The sequence below is a fragment of the Ranitomeya variabilis genome, chromosome 2, assembly GCF_051348905.1.
Source record: "Ranitomeya variabilis isolate aRanVar5 chromosome 2, aRanVar5.hap1, whole genome shotgun sequence".
Lineage (NCBI taxonomy): Eukaryota > Metazoa > Chordata > Amphibia > Anura > Dendrobatidae > Ranitomeya > Ranitomeya variabilis.
This window is the reverse complement of record NC_135233.1, coordinates 442,463,309-442,487,332: the sequence shown is the minus strand read 5'-3', so window position 1 is coordinate 442,487,332 and position 24,024 is coordinate 442,463,309. Positions and strand designations below refer to the sequence as shown.

The following is a 24,024-nucleotide window of genomic DNA, read 5'->3' as shown; positions in this document are numbered from 1 at the left end:
TGCATGTTAGAGTCTTCTTTTATAGTCATACTAGGCAGCAGTCTTTATTTTATAATGAGCTATCTGATAATTCCTTATGAATCCACCACACTTCCCCATGCATGAAATTATATACTAAACGTAATCTGCTAGTAAGTTTCTAAAAATGAGTTACATTAAAATAAATTATCTGTTTATATAATAAAAAAAAAATCAAGTTTTATTTTTTAAAATAAATAAAAAATATATAATGAACCTGTCTCACTACTAGTAAAAATATATATTTGTATGTATGCCTCAAAAATATTTAGAATTGAGAGTCCTCAGTGGTTGATACCTTTTAATGGCTAAATGAAAAGATGGTAACAAAATGCAAGCTTTCGAGACTACACAGGTCTCTTCATCATCTCTTATATATCTCTAAATAAAATATCTATTTGGATCCTATTCCATGTTTAGACATCTTTTTATTATACTGCCAACCCTCCAATCAGTTCTGACTATATCTATACACATAAATTAGGTTCCTTCTATGCTACCATTATGTTTTTCTGCAAATTGTTGCTATTGGTCAACCTCATGCAGGGGAAGAAGTGACACCCAGTTGATTGCAAAGTTTAGGTTATAATTTACGTTATAATCTAATATCTCCACAACGAAGAGGAGAAAATAAAAAGTCACATACATTTTACTCCGCTTTGTAGATATTTTGCTATGATGTGGCCAGTTTAACTTGATCAGACTGGTGAAAAATTCTCTTTAAATGTAAATGACACCTGTAACAAAAAAACAGTGCACCCGACATGCAACTGATACGTTTGGTTCATATTTGGATGTGAATAATATAAATATTTCATTATGAAATCTTTAATTGCTCCCGTGGCTGTTTAACCCTAAGGTTGGAGTCACACCAGCTTATAGCATCTGATACGAGAGCATTACATGTGATTTGCTAATGACACTCGGCTCAAACTCTGCTGTGACTTTCAGCTGTGTTGGTGCACTGTGTGCCGATCCTCTCACTGAGAGAATCAGATTGGAGTGGAGGAGACGGAGAAAGTAATTTCTCCATCTCCTCTATTGCCGACGTCCACAGGAATCGCTCTGCATTCGGGTGACCTCCCAAGTGCAGTGCGATGTTGCGAGAGCAATTCGATTCTCGCAGCCATTTGCAGCATTCTTCGATTGTTTACGTGTGTTGAATCAGCATGAGAAAATAATCGCAGACGTGCACTACCCCATAGTATAAACTGGGCTGAGTGAAATCCAATTTTTTTTTTTTTTTAAATTTGATTGCACTCGTCCAATTTACTCGCTCGTGTGAGCAAGCACTAAGTCACGTGGTACAGCTTCTTTATAGTTGGGTATGATATCATTAATGCCTTAAGTCATGACTTTTTTATAATCCTCTGTTACCGGCACTTTCACCTTATTATACAGATGCTGGATATGTTCTCACCTCTCTGCATTTCTCTTTTTCTGCAGATCCAACTCCACCTGGAATATTATCCTTTACCACAGTGACAACAAAGAACCTGACATTATCTTGGTTGGAGCCAGTAAATATGACCGGTGTGAATAAGACATATACTATAAGCTATGGGATATATCCATCAACTAACTTATCTGTGACAAATCTCACAACAAGTGTCACCCTCCAGAACCTGACATCTGGGACTAATTACTCTATAGCTGTGGTAACAGTCGGAGTCCGGGGGTATCAGAGCTCTCCGGTCACCACATCGGTCTATACAAGTAGGTTTCATTATTATTTCCACTTTTTAAAAATTGTCACTTGATGTGAGGAGAACTGTGGTGAAAATGAAGGAGCAGAATACAGAGAAGAGAAATTAATTTTAAGAGTTCCCTGAACCCTAGAGGTGTCTAAATGAGTTGATAATTCGGAAATGATGTTGAACTGTACTGCTGAAAGAATCTGGTCAGGAGTTTCTCTGAGTAATCTGCTCCATTGTATTCTGCGTGAGATAATCCTGAAAACTCATGTACATGCAAAAGAGATCCTATGATAAATCAGAAAATCTTTTAAAAAATATTTTTTCCAGTATCCAAATGTGTTGTAAATATGTAAAATGTTTTTGTTTTTTACCTTTTATGCCTGTCCTTATTTATTCAGGAGCTTAAAGCATGTGGGCCCCGTCTCACATAGCGAGGTCGCTAGCGAGATCGCTGCTGAGTCACAAGTTTTGTGACGCAACAGCGACCTCAGTAGCGATCTTGCTATGTTTGACACGTACCAGCGACCAGGCCCCTGCTGTGAGATCGCTGGTCGTGTTGGAATGTCCTGGACCTTTTTTTGGTTGTTGAGGTCCCGCTGACGTCGCTGAATCTGTGTGTGTGACACGGATTCAGCGATGTCTTCGCTGGTAACCAGGGTAAACATCGGGTTACTAAGCGCAGGGCCGCGCTTAGTAACCCGATGTTTACCCTGGTTACCATCGTAAATGTAAAAAAAAACAAACAGTACATACTCACCTTCTGGTGTCCGTCAGGTCCCTTGCCGTCTGCTTCCCGCACTGACTGACTGCCGGCCGTACAGGGAGAGCAGAGCACAGCGGTGACTTCCCGCTGTGCTCTGCTTTCACTTTACGGCCGGCAGTCAGTCAGTGCGGGAAGCAGACGGCAAGGGACCTGACGGACACCGAAAGGTGAGTATGTACTGTTTGTTTTTTTTGGTAACCAGGGTAATCATCGGGTTACTAAGTGCGGCCCTGCGCTTAGTAACCCGATGTTTACCCTGGTTACCCGGGGACCTCGGCATCGTTGGTCGCTGGAGAGCTGTCTGTGTGACAGCTCCCCAGCGACCACACAACGACTTAACAACGATCACGGCCAGGTCGTATCGCTGGTCGTGATCGTTGGTAAATCGTTTTGTGAGACGGTACCTCTCACGGTAAAGACGGTAAAGATGGTCATACGTATTACATAGTTACATAGTTACATAGTTATTAAGGTTGAAGGAAGACTGTAAGTCCATCTAGTTCAACCCATAGCCTAACCTAACATGCCCTAACATGTTGATCCAGGGGAAGGCAAAAAAACCCCATGTGGCAAAGAGTAACTCCACCATGGGGAAAAAAATTCCTTCCCGACTCCACATACGGCAATCAGACTAGTTCCCTGGATCAACGCCTTATCAAGGAATCTAGTGTATATACCCTGTAACATTATACTTTTCCAGAAAGGTATCCAGTCCCCTCTTAAATTTAATTAATGAATCACTCATTACAACATCATACGACAGAGAGTTCCATAGTCTCACTGCTCTTACAGTAAAGAATCCGCGTCTGTTATTATGCTTAAACCTTCTTTCCTCCAGACGTAGAGGATGCCCCCTTGTCCCTGTCTCAGGTCTATGATTAAAAAGATCATCAGAAAGGTCTTTGTACTGTCCCCTCATATATTTATACATTAAAATAAGATCACCCCTTAGTCTTCGTTTTTCCAAACTAAATAGCCCCAAGTGTAATAACCTATCTTGGTATTGCAGACCCCCCAGTCCTCTAATAACCTTGGTCGCTCTTCTCTGCACCCGCTCCAGTTCAGCTATGTCTTTCTTATACACCGGAGACCAGAACTGTGCACAGTATTCTAAGTGTGGTCGAACTAGTGACTTGTATAGAGGTAAAATTATGTTCTCCTCATGAGCATCTATGCCTCTTTTAATACATCCCATTATTTTATTTGCCTTTGTAGCAGCTGCCTGACACTGGCCACTGAATATGAGTTTGTCATCCACCCATACACCCAGGTCTTTTTCATTGACGGTTTTGCCCAGAGTTTTAGAATTAAGCACATAGTTATACATCTTATTACTTCTACCCAAGTGCATGACCTTACATTTATCCCCATTAAAGCTCATTTGCCATTTATCAGCCCAAGCTTCTAGTTTACATAAATCATCCTGTAATATAAAATTGTCCTCCCCTGTATTGATTACCCTGCAGAGTTTAGTGTCATCTGCAAATATTGAAATTCTACTCTGAATGCCCCCTACAAGGTCATTAATAAATATGTTAAAAAGAAGAGGGCCCAATACTGACCCCTGTGGTACCCCACTGCTAACCGTGACCCAGTCCGAGTGTGCTCCATTAATAACCACCCTTTGTTTCCTATCCCTGAGCCAGCTCTCAACCCACTTACACATATTTTCCCCTATCCCCATTACTCTCATTTTATGTAACAACCTTTTGTGTGGCACCGTATCAAAAGCTTTGGAAAAGTCCATATATACTACGTCCACTGGGTTCCCTTGGTCCAGTCCTGAACTTACCTCTTCATAGAAGCTGATCAAATTAGTCTGACATGAACGGTCCCTAGTAAACCCGTGCTGATACTGGGTCATGAGGTTATTCCTCTTCAGATACTCCAGCATAGCATCCCTTAGAATGCCCTCCAGGATTTTACCCACAGTAGAGGTTAAGCTTACTGGCCTATAATTACCGAGTTCAGTTTTAGCCCCTTTTTGAATATTGGCACCACATTTGCTATACGCCAGTCCTGCGGTACAGACCCTGTTATTATGGAGTCTTTAAAGATTAAAAATAATGGTCTATCAATGACTGTACTTAGTTCCTGCAGTACTCGGGGGTGTATCCCATCCGGGCCCGGAGATTTATCAATTTTAGTTATTTTTAGACGCCGCTGTACTTCCTGCTGGGTTAAGCAGGTGACATTTAATGGGGAATTTTTATCACTAGTCATTTTGTCTGCCATGGGATTTTCTTTTGTAAATACTGATGAAAAAAAGTCATTTAGCATATTGGCTTTTTCCTCATCCTCATCCACCATTTCACCCAGACTATTTTTAACGGGGCCAACACTGTCATTTTTTAGTTTCTTACTATTTATATAGTTAAAGAATATTTTGGGATTATTTTTACTCTCTCTGGCAATGAGTCTCTCTGTCTCAATCTTTGCTGCCTTGATTTGCTTTTTACAGAATTTATTTAATTTTTTGTATTTATTTAATGCCTCCTCACTACCTACTTCCTTTAATTCTCTAAATGCTTTCTTTTTGTCCCTTATTGCACCCCTTACAGCTCTATTTAGCCATATTGGTTTCCTCCTATTTCTAGTATGTTTATTCCCATACGGTATATACTGTGCACAGGTCCTATCCAGGATGCTAATAAATGTCTCCCATTTTCTTTGTGTATTTTTGTGTCTCAGGATATTGTCCCAGTTAATTGCACCAAGATCCTCTCTCATCCGTTGGAAATTTGCCCTCCTGAAGTTTAGTGTCCTTGTCACCCCCCTACTACCCATCTTATTAAAGGTTACATGAAAACTTATTATTTTGTGATCACTATTCCCCAAGTGACCCCCAACCCTTATATTTGATATGCGGTCTGGCCTGTTGGTTAATATTAGGTCTAGCAGTGCCCCCCTCCTTGTTGGGTCCTGAACCAGTTGTGAAAGGTAATTGTCTCTCATAGTTGTCAAAAACCGATTACCTTTGCTGGAACTGCAGGTTTCTGTTCCCCAATCTATTTCAGGGTAGTTGAAGTCCCCCATAATAATGACTTCTCCTTGAGTCGCAGCTTCATCTATTTGCTTTACGAGGATATTCTCCATTGCTTCCATTAGTTTTGGAGATTTATAACAAACCCCTATCAGTAATTTATTATTTTTTCCCCCTCCCCTTATCTCCACCCACAGGGACTCTACATTTTCATTAAATTCACCTATATTATCACGCAGGATGGGTTTTAAGGAAGATTTTACATATAGACACACCCCTCCCCCTCGCTTATCTGTACGGTCATTTCTGAACAGGCTATAGCCCTGCAAGTTAACAGCCCAGTCATGGCTCTCATCCAGCCACGTCTCAGATATCCCCACCATGTCATAATTATGCTCCAACAACATTAGTTCTAATTCATCCATTTTGTTGGCGAGGCTTCTGGCATTAGTATTAGTATTAGATAGCAATCAGTCAATAGTTATTCTCCCTGATGGCCTGGTGGTCCCGGCTACATAGCATGTCTTCTTTTTCTCTTGGTTTTCTCTTCCTGATGGCCTTCTCACACATACACATGCATGATATGCCATGGCTTATCTTCTGCTAGATTTCAATATGCCGCTCCTTGTTTAACCTCTTATTCTGAAATCCGTGATGAGTTGGGATAGTCCCATTAACTTGAAGTGGTCAGCTAGTCCCACCAGAATCGTCAGGTTCATCAGAAATTCATATAATGTGCATGACCGCTTTTAGACTTGAAAGCTTATGATGATGATTACCTTGGGATAGCGGACCAACACTTAGCACCTCCACATATTAGCAGTTTTATTGTGAATAAAGTGAACAGCCCAGCTCCGTTCACGGTGTCTTGTACACTCTTGCGGACTATAGCTCGGTTCCTATTCACTTCAGCAGGAGTCGAACTGCAGAGTCCGGGAACAGCCTTTACACAATAAATTAAGCTGTGCTATTAACTCAGTTCCTTGTTTACATTTGCCCACCACAAGAGAGGACAACAGCTGATCGGTGGGGGTGTCAGGTCTCGGACAGAAAAACAGCTGATTGGTGGGGATATCAAAAGCCACCGATTTTTATGTTGATGATCTATACAATTATATGATCAGGATTATCCCTTTTAACCTGCAAAAACCCTTATAATATCTAATGTTCGTAAAGTTTTCTCCCATTTTCAACTTTTGCAAAGTTTGTGTCCAGAGGAAACCACTAAAAATGTAGCACACTGTAGTCCAGTTGGTTCAAACTCAATATGAAGTTTATTTTACACGTCTTATGTGTTCGAGGACCCCTGTCAAGTTAATGGAGAGCAATACAGAATGGATGCAAGTTTAATAAGTACAAAAGGCACCAAAACTACATTAGAACCCACTAGTGGGCTGATCCAAACACAAGTGACATACCAGCAATAAGAAAGATATATATCTTGGTATGGTACCGTGTTAGCCAGTGGATAGAAAACTCTTCAACTCTCAATTTTAAATATTTTTCATACCAGCAATAAGAAATGTCAGGTATAATTGATTATACGTATATCCCCAATATACACTGTGCATAAACACCATTTCATGCCTTTTTAATGATCCTTTTTCTAATTAAACCTTTTCAGGTTAATAAAGAGTTCAAATGCATTACATTTACTTGTGGGATAATTTAGCTTAATGTCCATAGGCTTCAGACATCCTTGATTTTTGAAGGCATTTTTCCTGTTTTATAGTACAGTGTGTGGTCAATTAAATGGTGTCATTCAAAAGTACAACTCATCCTGCATAAAGCAAGTATATGTTGACAGAAAACATAAATAAAATATGGCTTTTGGAACAAGGAGAGGAAACAATGAAAATCTAAAAACGGAAAATGGCCTTGTTGGGAAGGGGTTAAGATACTTAGATTTCAGTTTTCTCCACTTCCCAGCTTCTGTGGCCTTCTAGGTTATATGAGCTCTCTTCATCTTTTCCAGCTTTGTAGGGTGGTGCTACATCCACCATTGTAAACCTATGTCGCCTCAGAACTAGGCTCCTTAGACTTACATTATGAAAGTGATGTCCTGGCCACAGAAACCCTTGTGTGATTCGGCTAGGCTTGATTTGAAGTCATGTGATCCAAAGGAGGAACATAGCGTTGTTGAAAAATGGGGGGAGACTGCAATTGGGGAAGTATTTTAATGCACTTATACTACAACACATACATATTTAGAAAGGATTAGGAGGTTACATTTTTGTTGAGAGTACTTCTTTAGAAGAAATAAAATATGCAAGGGTCATAATAAAATGCCAATATATTTCTTCATTATTGATGGCAAAATGGATCCTGGCATAATAGTCTATGGACATGTTCAGATTATGAAATGGAAGCAATGCATACATCTCCTTGGCACATAACGTTTTCACTTCTAAAAAGTCATACACTCTCGGTTTGTGAAATCTCTGATAGGCCTACAATCTGCTGTCCTGCAGCTCGTCTTTTTATGATTTGGTCAGTAGTTAGTATTACATAATACTACAAGCATCTCCATCAGTTTGTATCCGCACTGATGGTTTATTTGTATTGTGTTTCTTTCAGAACCGATATCGGTGAAATCTCTCCTCATCACTAATGTGACCACATATTCTGTGTCTCTGGCGTGGAGTAGACCTGATGAGTATCAGACATTATACAGATACAGAGTCCAGACCAATGTCACCTCATCAGCATTGATGATAAATAATATAATAGTGACAAACGAATCGGCGACAATAATGAATCTGACATCAGGAGAAACCTATACATTCATGGTCTATACCAGAGCTGCCGATAACAGCACCGAGTCTGACCCGGTGTCACTATTGCCCATCTGCACAGGTGCGTATAAAATGTGAGAGTTTTAAAATTAGTGATAACTCCTACTCAGTCATTAAACCTCAACAACCTATATCTGGCCAGTTAGGAAGCCGAGGCGATTGTGAATCACTGTCACCTACTTTGATGTAACTGAAAGTGATAACAGGCGCACTTGCGAGGAACAGCAAGATCACCCTAAAAATGGAATGGTTTGGCAGGCCGTGTCCACAGAAAATTCCTCTCCACAGCTCCTTCCTGACAGGTTATCCTCTCTGTTTGTGAGTGTCTTCCTCACCACTATAAGTATGAGGCAGGGTCTGCAGCCATTCAGGTCGCACACGTAGTTTTTTTTCCTAGATAATATTGTGCATACAGACACATGAGGGTCCATACACTCTACTGAGTCACCTTATGACATGATAGACACCAAAATCTGAAGAGAGCGAGAAAAAAAAGTTAGTATAGCGTAGAAACTGGGGAGCACACTAAAGCGCAATAGGGTCTTAACTGGTAACCGTGAGAAAACAATTGCGGGTCCTATCTCACCTGGTGGGGTTAGAATAGCAACATGCACAACATATAACAGTTTAAAAAGAATGTTCTGCACACACTTATATACATAAAATCCATAATCTATAATTGACATATTTCAATTAATATACAAGGGCAAAGGTAAAGACTAAAAATCTGATATTCTACACCATTACTGAAGTCCAGGAATATGGGTTCTCCCTTATGCAAGGGCCCCTGCAGACTGTAAGATCAAACCGGAGTAAGGGAGTTTAAAAATGTTCTTGTCAGACACTGCTATCCAGTTCACGTGAAGGAATAACCCAGTCAAATATGTAACTAAATATGTGTACATCATAAGAATCTGGTAATGCAAAAACAAAATATTAGGAATGAGATTGCTAGAGAATTGACGTATTCTGCTCTTACTGGTAGGATGATTTTCCATTCCATCTCCCAATCTCATTCCTGATACATCATCATATCATATCCCAGCTGCAGCATCTATTTTTATCAGTGGTTGTGTCTCACACAACCTTGCAAAGTGAACGCATCTACTCGTTTTTCTCTCTTTTATATTAGGATAAGACACTATTGCGCTCTTGCAAGTTATTGGTAGAAAATAGTTTTTAGTGTCCAAAAGTAGCAAAACTTAAAAAAAAAAAAATCCCAAATAAATGTAGCATCTCTGTGATCATATTTTAAAACAACAACAAAAAATAATTCTGAATTGCTAGTTTTTGCTCATCATTCTTGGTACCAAGAAAAACTTCAGCTCATCCTATTAATAAAAAGTCTTAACATAGTTTTCTCCCCGAAAAATACAAAACGTTATCACTCTCAGAAAATGACAAGAAAACAACAAATTTTTAGAGAAAAATAATTGTGTGAAATAATAGCAAAACATAAAACGCTATCTACATGTGATATCACTGTAATCATACTAACCCAAAGAATGAAGCTTTATACCATTAGGTGAATGATGTAAAAATATATAAAATAATTATTGAACTGCATTTTATTTGTTTATTCTGCCTCCCAAAAATTTGTATGAAGATCTGTTCACATTTATTCTGAGCTCTACATTGAGCACTTAGGTCAGTGTAGAGGCTATGTTTTTTATTGACTCTGTATTCTGGTTTGTGTGCATGCTCCAGTGGGAACTGTGCTCCTGTTGCCTGAGCTGCCGCCGGTGGGTTTTTGAGCAATCTATTGGTGTCTCAGGATGCGGGCCTCCACTAATGTTTACTAATAAATAAGCACTCAAATATTATTATTATTTTTTTAAAAGTAATGTTTCTTTACTCTTTAACCCCATCACGAACTTTGACATACATGTACGTCCAAGGTCATGTACCTCCCTTTAATGCCACACCCGCATCTTTCCCTGCACAAGATGGCTGATTTAATCAGCCGTCATGTGCTTTTAACAGCCGCTGGCAGGGAAGAGCTCCGCTCGCAGCTGTTAACCTGTTAAATCCTGCTGTCAATCTCTGACAGCAGCATTTGACATGCAACGACTGGGAGAACGTCATTCCAACTGCACACCAGCGCACCCATCACATAAATGCAGGGTGCCGATGTGTTGTCATGGGAGCCGGGAGTCCGGTGATGACTCCCATGCCTGCCATCATGATTCTCCTATGAACTCCGGCCCATGGCCAGCATTCATAGTAGATTCTGATTTCAGCTACACATAGCACAAGCAGTCAGACAATTGCAGCTTGAAGTCCCCTAAAAGAACTATTAAATACAGTAAAAAATGAAAAAAAAAACTTTTAAAAATGTAAAAAAAAACAACACAAGTTAACCCTTCTTTTGCCTCACTGCATTCGTAAGTCTGCAAGTCTGATCTAATAAAAAAAAAATCTGATCAGTAAACAGCGTAACGGGAAAAAAAAGCAAAACACCAGAAAATGCAATAAGAGGCAATCAAAACATCGTATGTACCCCAAAATGGTTTTAGTAAAAGTATCTGCTCAGGGCGCAAAAAAACAAGATGTCACAAAGCCCCGTATCCTGAAAAATGAAAACGTTACAGGTCTCGGTGGTGACAAAGGCAGTTTTGCAAGTTTCCAATTTCTTGTCATTTTTTTTTTTTACCGCCAAACCATACATGTTTGGTGTCTGCGTACTTGGGCAGAACTGGAGAATCCTATTGCCATGTCAGTTTTACCATATAGTGAACATGGTAAATGAAAAACGCAAAAAAAAACACTTGTGGAATTGCAATTTCAACCCACTTCAGATATTCAGTTTAAGTTTAAATTGGAAATTACTTTTGTAAGTTGTAAGTTTCAAGTTATTTCACTGACCATTGTGGGTTTTTCTTATTTTAACAGAAGGGTACCAGTACTTTTGTCCATGTGTGTAATCTAGTCTGTCGCATATGCTCACACAGTAGCATCCGCAGTATTATGGGCCACATATATTGCTCCATACAGAATGGACCCATATACAGTATTGCTCCATACAGAATAATGAGCCCCATAAACTGATCTATACAGTATTATGGGCCCCATATATTGCTCCATAGAGCATGGACCCCATATAATGTTTCATACAGATTAATGGATCCCATATATTGCTCAATACAGAATAATGGATCCCATATAGTGCTCCATGGGCCCTACATAGTGCTCCATACAGTATTATGGGCCCCGCATAGTCCTCCATATGGTATTATGGTTCCCACATAGTCCTCCATATGGTATTATGGTTCCCACATAGTCCTCCATATGGTATTATGTGCACCACATAGTCCTCCATACATAAAAAATAAATAAATGCTCACCCCTCCGCATTCCCCCCCCTGCTCTGGTCTCTGCAGCTCATACTTTATGACCCTCTGAACTGCTTGGCACCGAGGATGCGCTGTAGTGACGTAATCGTGCCCTCTGCGTCTGAGCTCTCCGACATCTCAGCGCAGAGGGCACGATGGAGGAATGATGGGAGAGGGAGCATCAGCTGACGGCTTCCTCTCCCACCATTGTTTACAATTGGACCAGGGTGCAGATGAAAGTACGAAGCCAGGCGGGCTAGGCCGTACCACCCCCCACCCCACCAGCGACTCTCGGGCCCCAAAGTGGCCACGTTGCGGTACGCCACTGCCTGGCCCCCATTCTAAAATAATGTCCTCTGTCCTGGTACTCTTCAAAAACGCATTAAAAAATGCTGACTCATGGGGCCGGGATGTAGCATTCCAGTGACGTCATGTGCCACCGGCCGTGTGCATGGTTATTGTGGTGCAGAGTGCCGGTGGTTCCCTGCTCTGCATTTCAACTGAATATGCATCCAAGGAAACTGAATTGAAAAAAGCAATGACATCGGCGAGCCACCATCATTCATGGATGTGGTTGTGGTCATTTCCTCTGTGACCCTGATCGTTAAGTTAGGTTCACGTCGCGTTAGTGCCATCCGTCTAACTGATCCGTTAAACTGATGCGCTAACGCTGATGCCCAAAATCTGTTTTTCTACAATTGCGTTAGCGCATGCGCTAACGCATGGTACCGGCATGCGTTAGTAATGGAGGTCTATGCTTACTAAACCTAATATACCCAAAAACGCGGTAGACCGTGTTTGAAGGTACGTCACAAAGTAATGGACCATCACAAACGCATGCCCATTTTGACATGCGTTAGGATGCGTTCCGATAATAGATGGCAATGGGTGCGTTAACGGATCTGTTACATTGCATTAGTGCCGCTTAGTAACTGATCTGTTAAACGGATGGCACTAACACAGTGTGAACCTAGCCTTATACCCCTTGGTTGTTACATAAAAGCTGTTGTTTTCTAGCTTTTGAATCAAATAATTATTTAGCATTTAATAAATATATTTTACAATCTCTTCATCAGGTCTGTACAGGTAGATACTTACTCAGTGTTTATTAAACCTGAACTCATTTCCATTAGGTGCTGAACAAGTTTCCATCTCTTCGGTGGTAAATAACCAGTCTGTTAGTTCTCTGGTTGTGAATTGGACGCCGGCTACAGCGAAAGCAAAAGTGGATTATTACAACGCAATTCTGTCAGGAGTTATACAGAGAGTATCTAACACTACCACACAAGCAATCTTCACAGGATTAGTACCTGGCACAGAATATACGGCCACTGTACAGATAGTGAGTGGGAACTGCAACCAGTCGTCTCTATCGGTGACCGAGGCCACGTGTGAGTATCACTGCGTCCATGTTTTATATGAGGTTTTACTTCTCAATTTAAAAAAAATACATTTCTGTTCAGCCTCCTATTTATTATTTATCTCACACACATAGTAAATGCACGTTAATAAGGTTTTCTTTTTCCATTACACATTACAACATATAGGGTAATGGTGATCAGGATAGGTAATTGTAAAATAATGACATAAATACTTAAATTTTTTAGCATCTTTTATTTCTTATAAGCGTTTCATTGTTTTTAACCTTTTTTCTGGATACACTGTATTTAGAACATTTTGTTGCTTTATATTTTTCTTTGCACAGATCCAACAGCACCAAGTAACCTAACAATCGGCATGGTTGGGACAAAGAACCTGACATTATCTTGGCCGGAGCCAGTAAATATGACCGGTGTGAATAAGACATATAATATAAGCTACGGGATATCTCCAGCAACTAACTTATCTGTGACAAGTTCCACAACAAATGTCACCACCCTCCAGAGCCTGATATCTGGGACTAATTACTCCACAACTGTGGTAACAGTCGGAATCCGGGGCTATCAGAGCTCTCCGGTCACCACATCGGTCTATACAAGTAGGTTCTATGTGTTCTTGAAAAAAAAGGAGAAATATTTAGAGAATTTAAATCAAGGTTTGAAGTAAGATTTTTACATGAACATAAATAAATTCAATATTTATAAGCATATATTAGTAACGAACACCTTGAAGACATTTGCAGCCCACTTGGGTGTAAGCATTTCCTCTCAACAGTGACATATGTATATATATATATATATATATATATATATATATATATATATATATATATATATTATATATAATATATATGTGATGCAGTGACCCCTGTTACATCTAGGTGGCGCTGCATGTGCTCCTCAGGATATGCATGGAGGCATATCTGTAGTTGTAATGGTTGAACTAGCCACCTCCCACCTATGGGAGTGGCTACAAGTATATAATGTGACCATGTGGGTCACATGGGAAAAAGATGGATGGACCTGAGTGGTCTGTGTGCCAGGTCCTGGAGGGCCTCTGTGTTGGGAGGTCCTGGGAGTAGAAATAGATCCCTGAAGAGCACATGGGGGAGGCCTTGGACCTGGGGGCCTGTGTGTTGGACGGTCCCAAATGGGGATGGACGTCCTGAATTGCACACAGAGAGGACGCGTGTGCAGAGTCCGTGATGGCACTGCGTTTGGGGAAGCTACAGCCCGTCTGAAGATCTGGACTGTCAGGTGGCCTGGTGAGCAAGGCATTGCCCGGGACAGTGATCCCAGTTCGGCAGCTTCCCTGAGAGAGAGAATACTGACGAGTTGACGTGGTTGTTCCTTCCCGGGGAAAGGCCTGGCTATTCACTGCTTGCGTTGAGAAACACGTGATGGTGTCTCCGCAGCTACTCTATATGCATTTGCATATTTCCCATAAGGGATGGGGGCAGTGTTCTGGATCACTGCGTTGAGAAACACGTGATGGTGTCTCCACGGTGTTGGATGTTTTGGTCTCCCCGAGGCCAATCGTCTGTGCCTTTACAGCCTTTTACTAGGCACTGCTCCTAATAGCCAGATTCCTACTCCACACTGATGAGGGGCAAACACCCCGAAACAGCTGTCTGTGGATGGATACCATGCTTGGCATAGGTGGTTTTCCTGTATTGGATGTTTTCCTTTACTGGATGCTGCCCTTCCCGTGGTTGTTCCTTCCCGGGGAAAGGCCTGGCTATTCACTGCTTGCGTTGAGAAAAACGTGATGGTGTCTCCGCAGCTACTCTACTAACATTTATATTGCATGACGGCAGGTTTATGAAAGCTGTCTTAAAAAATAAAAAAAATCCTCTTTTTTTGCCTATAGCAACCAATCAAAGCACAACTTTCAGTTTATCAAGAACACAATACAACTTTAAAGCTGTACTGTGATTGGTTGTTATGGAAACACTTTTTACGATTTTACAGTTTCATGCATCTACCGTTGTCCCCCACTGTTTCTTTACCACATGCCAGGCACAAAACACTCAGAAACAGCACAGGTCTCTCTCATGCTTACACGTTCTTACAGCTTGCAGGCTGTTAATTGTGTCCTGCCTTTACTGGTGCATTAGCCACTCCGAAAACCCAAAGATGGGTACTCCTATCTTCAAGATCCTATTCTAATATGTAGTGGGTGTAATAATAATAATAATATTAGCAAATACCACCAATTAGAAATGTAGTATAGTTATTCTAATTCACTATATCAATTACCCCATGTTCAGGGCATTGTAGCGAGTTGAGTATCCAAGTTTACGGCAACTAACTGTCACTATATGAGTGGTCGTACTTAAGGATGGGCAAACCCGAACTGTAAAGTTCTGGACCCGTACCGAACACCATCACAAGGTCCCGAACACCAGTTTGGGTTCAGGGCCTGTAAAAGAAAGCATTAAATTAATAATAAACATTATAATTATACTTACCTGTCCAGCGACGCGTCCTTCCGGCTTTTTCTGATAGTGATTGTGCGGTGGCGTCTCCTCACGAACACTGCTGGAAAAAGCCAAAGACTGTCGAGTGCAGTGAATACCGCCGGAAGGTAATGAGCGGCCCTGGAAGCAGATGTGGCCACGAGACAGCGGGACGGGAGGACGCGTCGCTGGACGGGTAAGTATAATTGTAAGGTTTATTATTAATTTCTTGCTTACTTTTACAGCCCCCCTTCCCGTCCCATCCCATATCTGTAAAGTCCAAGCTCGGGGTTTGGACTCAAGTTCGCGTCATCTCTGGCCCCGAGCTCGAACTTTATAAAAAACTCGGGCGAACCCGCAGATCCGATCGTCGGGGGGTTCGCCCATCACTAGTCATACCTATACCTATACGCACTGCCACAAGGTCGTTCTTATCTTCCACTGGGTTTATCGATCCTGCACTGAGGTGCAGCAGGATCTGACATGTGCAGCACTTTTAAAGGGTATTCCCAGGTCTTAAACACACTTGACCAGCATTCCCTGGTCTCAAAGGCACATGACCAGCATTCCCTGGTCTTAAAGGCACATGACCAGTATTCCTTGGTCTTAGAAGCACATGACCAGCAGCATTCCCTGGTCTTAAAGGCACATGAGCAGTATTCCCTGGTCTTAAACACAATTGAGTAGCATTCCCTGGTCTTAAAGGCACATGGCCAGCATTCCCTGCTCTTAAAGGCCCATGGCCAGCATTCCCTGGTCTTAAAGGCACATGACCAGTATTCCCTGGTCTTAAAGGCACATGACCAGTATTCCTTGGTCTTAGAAGCACATGACCAGCAGCATTCCCTGGTCTTAAAGGCACATGAGCAGTATTCCCTGGTCTTAAACACAATTGAGTAGCATTCCCTGGTCTTAAAGGCACATGGCCAGCATTCCCTGCTCTTAAAGGCCCATGGCCAGCATTCCCTGGTCTTTAAGGCACATCACCAGTATTTCCTGGTCTTAAAGGCACATTACCAGTATTCCCTGGTCTTAAAGGCACATTACCAGTATTCCATGGTCTTAAAGGCACATAACCAGTATTCCATGGTCTTAAAGGTATGCCTACAGTCTCCTCTCCTGCAACTCGTCTTTTTATGATTTGGTCAGTGGTTAGTATTACATAATACTACATGCAGCTCCATCATTTTGTATCCGTACTGAGGGTTTATTTGTATTGTGTTTCTTTCAGAACCGATATCGGTGAAATCTCTCCTCATCACTAATGTGACCACATATTCTGTGTCTCTGGCGTGGAGTAGACCTGATGAGTATCAGACATTATACAGATACAGAGTCCAGACCAATGTCACCTCATCAGCATCGATGATAAATAATATAATAGTGACAAACGAATCGGCGACAATAATGAATCTGACATCAGGAGAAACCTATACATTCATGGTCTATACCAGAGCTGCCGATAACATCACCGAGTCTGACCCGGTGTCACTATTGCCCATCTGCACAGGTGCGTATAAAATGTGAGAGTCTTAAAAATAGTGATAACTCCTACTCAGTCATTAAACTTCAGCAACCTATATCTGGCCAGTTAGGAAGCTGAAGCGATTGTGAATCACTTTCACCTACTTTGATGTAACTGAAAGTGATAACAGAAAAAAAAAAAGAGAAGCCACCATTGCTTATGGTTAGAACGCAATACAAATGGTGCATATGCACCTACTGAATTCTAACTGTAGTTCAAATATGAGACATTTAGCAAATAATTGATCAATTCTTTGAGCTACCCCGCCACTTCACGGCAATCTCATAATGGGGCAGTCCTACTCTACGTATTATATTAACATCGTGCCATTATGGCCTCCTAGATGTATAAAGAGTATAAAAAGAAAGACAAGGGCACCAAGGGAGTGATTCTGAAAATGCTCCAGGTACAGTCTGCATGTTATAGTAATGTAATGGTGTCTTTCTTTTTCTACTCTTAATACATTTAGGAGGCCGTAATGGCACAATGTTAATAAAATACGTAGAGTAGGACTGCCCCATTATGAGATTGCCGTGAAGTGGCGGGGTAGCTCAAAGAATTGATAAATTATTTGCTAAATGTCTCATATTTGAAATACAGTTAGAATTTAGTATGTGCATGTGCACCTTTTGTATTGCGTTCTGACCATAAGCAGTGCTGGCTTCTCCCCTTTTTTTTTGCTGAAAGTGATAACAGGCGCACTGGCAAGGAACAGCAAGATCACCCCAAAAATGGAATGGTTTTGCAGGCAGGCAGTGTCCACAGAAAATTCCTCTCTACAGCTCCTTCCTGACAGGTTATTCTCTGTTTGCGAGTGTCTTTGTCACCACTATAAGTATGAGGCAGGGTCTGCAGCCATTCAGGTCGCACACGTAGTTTTTTTTTCTCTAGGGTATATTGTGCATACAGGCACATGAGGGTCCATACACTCTACTGAGTCACCTTATGACATGATAGACACCAAAATCTGAAGAGAGAGATAAAAAAAAGTTAGTATAGCGTAGAAACTGGGGAGCACACTAAAGCGCAATAGGGTCTTAACTGGTAACCGTGAGAAAACAATTGCGGGTCCTATCTCACCTGGTGGGGTTAGAATACCAACATGCACAACGACCTATAACAGTTTAAAAAGAAAGTTATGCACACTTATATACATAAAATCCATAATCTATAATGAACATATTTCACTTAATATACACGGGGAAAGATAAAGACTGAAAATCTGATATTCTACACCATTACTGAAGTCCAAGAATATGGGTTCTCCCTTATGCAAGGGCCCCTGCAGACTGTGGGATTAACCGCAGTAATGGAGTTTTTAAAAATGATCTTGACAGACACTGCTATTCAGCTCACGTGAAGGAATAACCCAATCAAATATGCAACTAAATATGTGTACATCATAAGAATCTGGTAATGCAAAAACAAAATATTAGTATTAAAGGTCATTTCCCTGCCTTTAATACCAAGCCCGCATCTTTCCCTGCACGTGATAGCTGATTTAGTCAGCCATCATGTGCTTTTAACAGCCAGGGGTAGAGCAGAGCTCCGCTTGCAGCTGTTAACCTGTTAAATCCCACTGTCGATCTGACAGCAGCATTTGACATGCAGCGACTCGGAGTACGTCATTCCTCCTGCACACCGTCACGTGAACGCAGGGCGCTGATGGGTTGTTATGGGAGCCGGGAGTCCGGTGATGACTCCCATGCCTGTTGTCATGATTCTCCTATGAACTCTGGCCCATGGCCAGCATTCATAGTAGATTGTGATTTCGGCTACACATAGCACAAGCAGTCAGACAATTGCAGCTTGAAGTCCCTTAAAGGAACTATTAAATACAGTAAAAAGTGAAACAAAAACTTTTACAAATATTAAAAAAGCACAAGTTCACCCTTCTTTTTCTTTAAAAATCAAACATATTTGGTATCACTGCATTCGTAAGTCTGCAAGTCTGATCTAATTAAAAAACAAAATCTTATCAGTAAACAGCGTAACGACGTAGCGGAAAAAAAAATCAAAACGCCATAAAATGCAATAAGAGGCGATCAAAACATTTTATATACCCCAAAATGGTGTCAGTACAAATGTCTGCTCAGGGCACAAAAAAAAAACCTGCTCAAAGCCCCGTCTCCTGAAAAATGAAAACGTTACAGGTCTCAGAAAATGGTGAAAAAAGCAATTTTGCAAGTTTCCAATTTTTTATTTTTTTTTACCACCAAACTATACATGTTTGGTATCTGCGTACTTGGGCAGAACTGGAGAACCCTATTGCCATGTCAGTTTTACCATATAGTGAACATGGTAAATGAAAAACTCAAAAAACACTTGTGGAATTGCAATTTTTTTTTTTGCAGTTTCAACCCACTTCAGAAAAGTTTAAATTGGAAATTAGTTTTGTAAGTTTCAAGTTATTTCAGTGACCACTCTGGGTTTTTCTTACTTTAACAGAAGGGTACCAGTACTTTTGTCCATGTGTGTAACCTAGTCCGTTGCATATGTGAGAAGCCACAGTTAACTTACTAGCTCCAGCGAGAAATAATAGTAAAAAAAAATAAAAATTTGATGTGGCTAAAAAAATAACTATAGTGTATCGTCATGTTAAAATGTCACAAGGTGGGACAGAGAAAAGCTACTCCCACTGCAACAGTATCCCCAAAAGTAAAATATATCATAGCAGTGATGTCTACTTCTGTGACCCCCTCACAGTAGACAAATCACCCTCTGTGTCACCTATACAATATTAATGCATATGTTCCTGTTATAGTAAATTTCCTGTCTGCTTCCCCCATACAATGGCAATGCATGTGCTTAAATACAATAGTGGCAACAATACAGTAGTAACTTCCACCCTCCAGACACACAGTATGATGACCCTATTGTACTCTAATCCCCCTCATTCCTCCCCTGGCAAAGTATGATGACCCCAACACAGTATGGTGCCCCAACCGTAATCGCCACACAGCCCTTCATACAGTATATGGGTCCCTACAACCCTCCACTCAGTATGATGGCTCTGGCCCTAGTACAACCATCCACACTGTATACTGATCCGCACCAGCCCTCCAAAGAGTATAATGGCTTCCACCCAGCCCTCCAAACAGCATACTGACCCCCACACAACCCTCTACATAGTATTATAAACCCCACAAAAACCATCACATTGTATAATTGCTTGCATATAGTATACTTCCCCCACATAGCCCCACAAAGCCCTCCAAGCAATATAATGGTCCTCACATTGCCCTCCAAGCAATATAATGGTCCCCACATAGCCCTCCAAACAGTATCATGGTCCCCAAATAGCTCTTCAAATAGTAAAATGGCCCCCACATAGCCCTCGGTATAGTACTATGGGCCCCACATTGCCCTTCATACAGTATTATAGGCCCCACATAGCTCTACATACAGTATTATAGGCCCCACATAGTCCTCCATACGTTATTATGGGCACCACATAGTTTTCCATACAGAATAATGAGCCCCATATATTACGCCATACAGAATAATGGACCCCATATAATGCACCATGCAGAATAATGGTCCCCGTATATTGATACATACAGTATTATGGGCCACGAATATTGCGCCATACAGAATGGACCCATAAATTGATCCATACAGTATTATGGGCCCCATATATTGCTCCATCGAGAATAATGGACCCCATATAATGTTTCATACAGAATAATGGACCCCATATATTGCTCAATACAGAATAATGCATCCCATATATTGCTCCATACAGTAATATGGGCCCCACCTAGTCCTCCATATGGTATTATGGGCACCACTTAGTCCTTCATATGGTAGTATGGGCACCACATAGTCCTCCATACATAAAAAATAAACAAATACTCACCTCTCCGCATTCCCCCCTGCTCTGGTCTCTGCAGCACATATCTTATGACCCTCTGAGCTGCTCGGCACCGAGGATGCGCTATAGTGACGTAGTCGTGCTCTCTGCACTGAGACATGACAGAGCTCAGACGCAGAGGGGGGAATGATGGGAGAGGGACCATCAGCTGACGGCTTCCTCTCTCACCATTGTTTACAACTGGACCAGAATGCAGATGCAGTTGAAAGTACGAAGCCAGGCGGGCTAGGCCGTACCACCCCCCACCCCACTCGCGATTCATGGGCCCCAAAGTGGCCACTTGGCGGTACGCCACTGCCTGGCCCCCATCCTAAAATAATGTCCTCTGTCTTGGTACTCTTCAAAACCGCATTAAAAAAATGCTGACTCAAGGGGCCGGGATGTAGCATTCCAGTGACATCATGCACCACCGGCCGTGTGCATGGCTATAGTGGTGCAGAGTGCCGGTGGTTCCCTGCTCTGCATTTCACCTGAATATGCATCCAAGGAAACTGGATTGAAAAAAGCACTGACATCGGCGAGCCACCAACATTCATGGACGTGGCTGTGGTCATTTCCTCTGTGATCCTGATCGTTATGTCCCTTGGTTGTTACATAAAAGCTGTTGTTTTCTAGTTTTTGAATCAAATAATTATTTAGCATTTAATAAATATATGTTACAATCTCTTCATCAGGTCTGTACAGGTAGATACTTAGTCAGTGTTTATTAAACCTGAACTCTTTTCCATTAGGTGCTGAACAAGTTTCCATCTCTTCGGTGGTAAATAACCAGTCTGTTAGTTCTCTGGTTGTGAATTGGACGCCGGCTACAGCGAAAGCAAAAGTGGATTATTACAACGCGATTCTGTCAGGAGTTATACAGAGAGTATCTAACACTACCACACAAGCAATCTTCACAGGATTAGTACCTGGCACAGAATATACGGCCACTGTACAGATAGTGAGTGGGAACTGCAACCAGTCGTCTCTATCAGTGACCGAGGCCACGTGTGAGTATCACTGCGTCCATGTTTTATATGAGGGTTTACATCTCAATTAAAAAAAAAATACATTTCTGTTCAGCCTCCTATTTATTATTTATCTCACACACATAGTAAATGCACTTTAATAAGATTTTCTTTTTCCATTACACATTACAACATATAGGGTAATAGTAATCAGGATAGGTAATTATAAAATAACAGCATAAATTCTTAATTTTTTTAGCATCTTTTATTTCTTATAAGCGTTTACTTGTTTTAACCTTTTTTCTGGATATACTGTATTTAGAACATTTTGTTGCTTTATATTTTTCTTTGCACAGATCCAACGGCACCAACTAACCTAACAATGGGCATGGTTGGGACAAAGAACCTGACATTATCTTGGTCGGTGCCTGTAAATATGGCCGGTGTGAATAAGACATATAATATAAGCTACGGGATATATCCATCAACTAACTTATCTGTGACAAGTCCCACAACAAATGTCACCCTCCAGAGCCTGATATCTGGGACTAATTACTCCATAACTGTGGTAACAGTCGGAGTCCGGGGGTATCAGAGCTCTCCGGTCACCGCATCGGTCTATACAAGTAGGTTCTATGTGTTCTTGAAAAAACAGGAGAAATATTTAGAGAATTTAAATCAAGGTTTGAAGTAAGATTTTTACATGAACATAAATAAATTCAATATTTCTAAGCATTGAAGTGAGTCATGAAAACAATTACTCATTGACCGTTATGAGCCTGAGCTGTGTCATCAGTATATAGTAGTAACGAACACCTTGAAGACATTTGCAGCCCACTTGGGTGTAAACATTTCCTCTCAACAGTGCTATACATTTAATAATTATATTTGATACATGATAGGGAAAGGTACAGTCACTAGCTAGGTAATGGTTACAACTCACAAGTAAAGTGTGCTCTGGCGGATGAAGGGTTTCTGTCTGTAAGCGACAGTCTAGGTCACACTTTCCTGAAGCTCAAAAATGTCAGAATTTTGGTCGCGATCATCAGATGTGCCTTTATCACCACCTCCTTACGCTTAACATTTATATTGCATGACGGCAGGTTTATGAAAGCAGTCTTAAAAAAAAAAAAAAAAAATCCTGTTTTTTTGCCTATAGCAACCAATCAGAGCACAACTTTCAGTTTATCAAGAACACAATACAACTTTAAAGCTGTACTGTGATTGGTTGTTATGGAAAACAAACACTTTTTTTTACGATTATACAGTTTCATGAATCTACCGTTGTCCCCCACTGTTTCTTTACCACATGCCAGGCACAAAACTCTCAGAAACCGCACAGGTCTCTCTCATGCTTACACGTTCTTACAGCTTGCAGGCTGTTAATTGTGTCCTGCCTTTACTGGTGCATTAGCCACTCCAGAAACCCAAAGATGTGTACTCCTATCTTCAAGAGCCTAATTATAAGGTTTATTATTAATTTCTTGCTTACTTTTACAGCCCCCGCCCCATCCTAAACCTGTAAAGTCCAAGCTTGGGGTTTGGATTCAAGTTCGCGTCATCTCTGGCCCCAAGCTCGAATTTTATAGAAAACTCAGGCGAACCCGCAGATCCGATCATCGGGGGGTTCCCCCATCACTAGTCATACCTATACCTATACGCACCGCCACCAGGTCTTTCTTATCTTCCACTGGGTTTATCGATCCTGCACTGAGGTGCAGCAGGATCTGACATGTGCAGCACTTTCAGGCTATGTGCACACGTTCAGGAATTCTTGCAGAAAATTCCTGAGAAATAGCTGAAATTTTCTGCAAGAAATCTGCATGCGTTTTTTGCCGCATTTTTGGTGCGTTTTTTTCCGTACATTTCCCAATGCATTTTATAGTGAAAATCCGCAAAAAAAACCCGCAAAATTAATGAACATGCTGCGTTTTTTTTACCGCAATGCGTTTTTTTCGCGGAAAAAAATGCATGATGTGCACAACACATGCGGAATTCATTCTAAATGATGGGATGCATATTGTATGCTTTTTTTTTTTTGCTTTTTTATAGCGTTTTTATCGTGAAAAAGCGCGAAAAAAACGCGAAAACTCAGCAACGTGTGCACACAGCCTTAAAGAGTATTCCCAGGTCTTAAACACACTTGACCAGCATTCCCTGGTCTTAAAGGCACATGGACAGAATTCCCTGGTCTTAAAGGCACATGGACAGAATTCCCTGGTCTTAAAGAAACATGACCAGTATTCCCTGGT

General features: G+C 41.2%; 1 protein-coding gene across 3 annotated transcripts in view; it reads left to right on the top strand.

The window, feature by feature from the left end:
- The window catches only part of LOC143806509 (uncharacterized), a 236,519-nt gene that overhangs the window by 91,761 nt on the left and 120,734 nt on the right, over positions 1-24,024 (top strand). For all 3 annotated transcript variants that reach the window (XM_077287123.1, XM_077287125.1, XM_077287124.1), the window contains exons 15-21: positions 1,465-1,734; positions 8,039-8,317; positions 12,722-12,979; positions 13,294-13,566; positions 16,658-16,936; positions 21,557-21,814; positions 22,129-22,398. In XM_077287123.1, the coding sequence (XP_077143238.1) occupies positions 1,465-1,734; positions 8,039-8,317; positions 12,722-12,979; positions 13,294-13,566; positions 16,658-16,936; positions 21,557-21,814; positions 22,129-22,398 (1,887 nt within the window). The remainder of the gene's footprint in view (positions 1-1,464; positions 1,735-8,038; positions 8,318-12,721; positions 12,980-13,293; positions 13,567-16,657; positions 16,937-21,556; positions 21,815-22,128; positions 22,399-24,024) is intronic.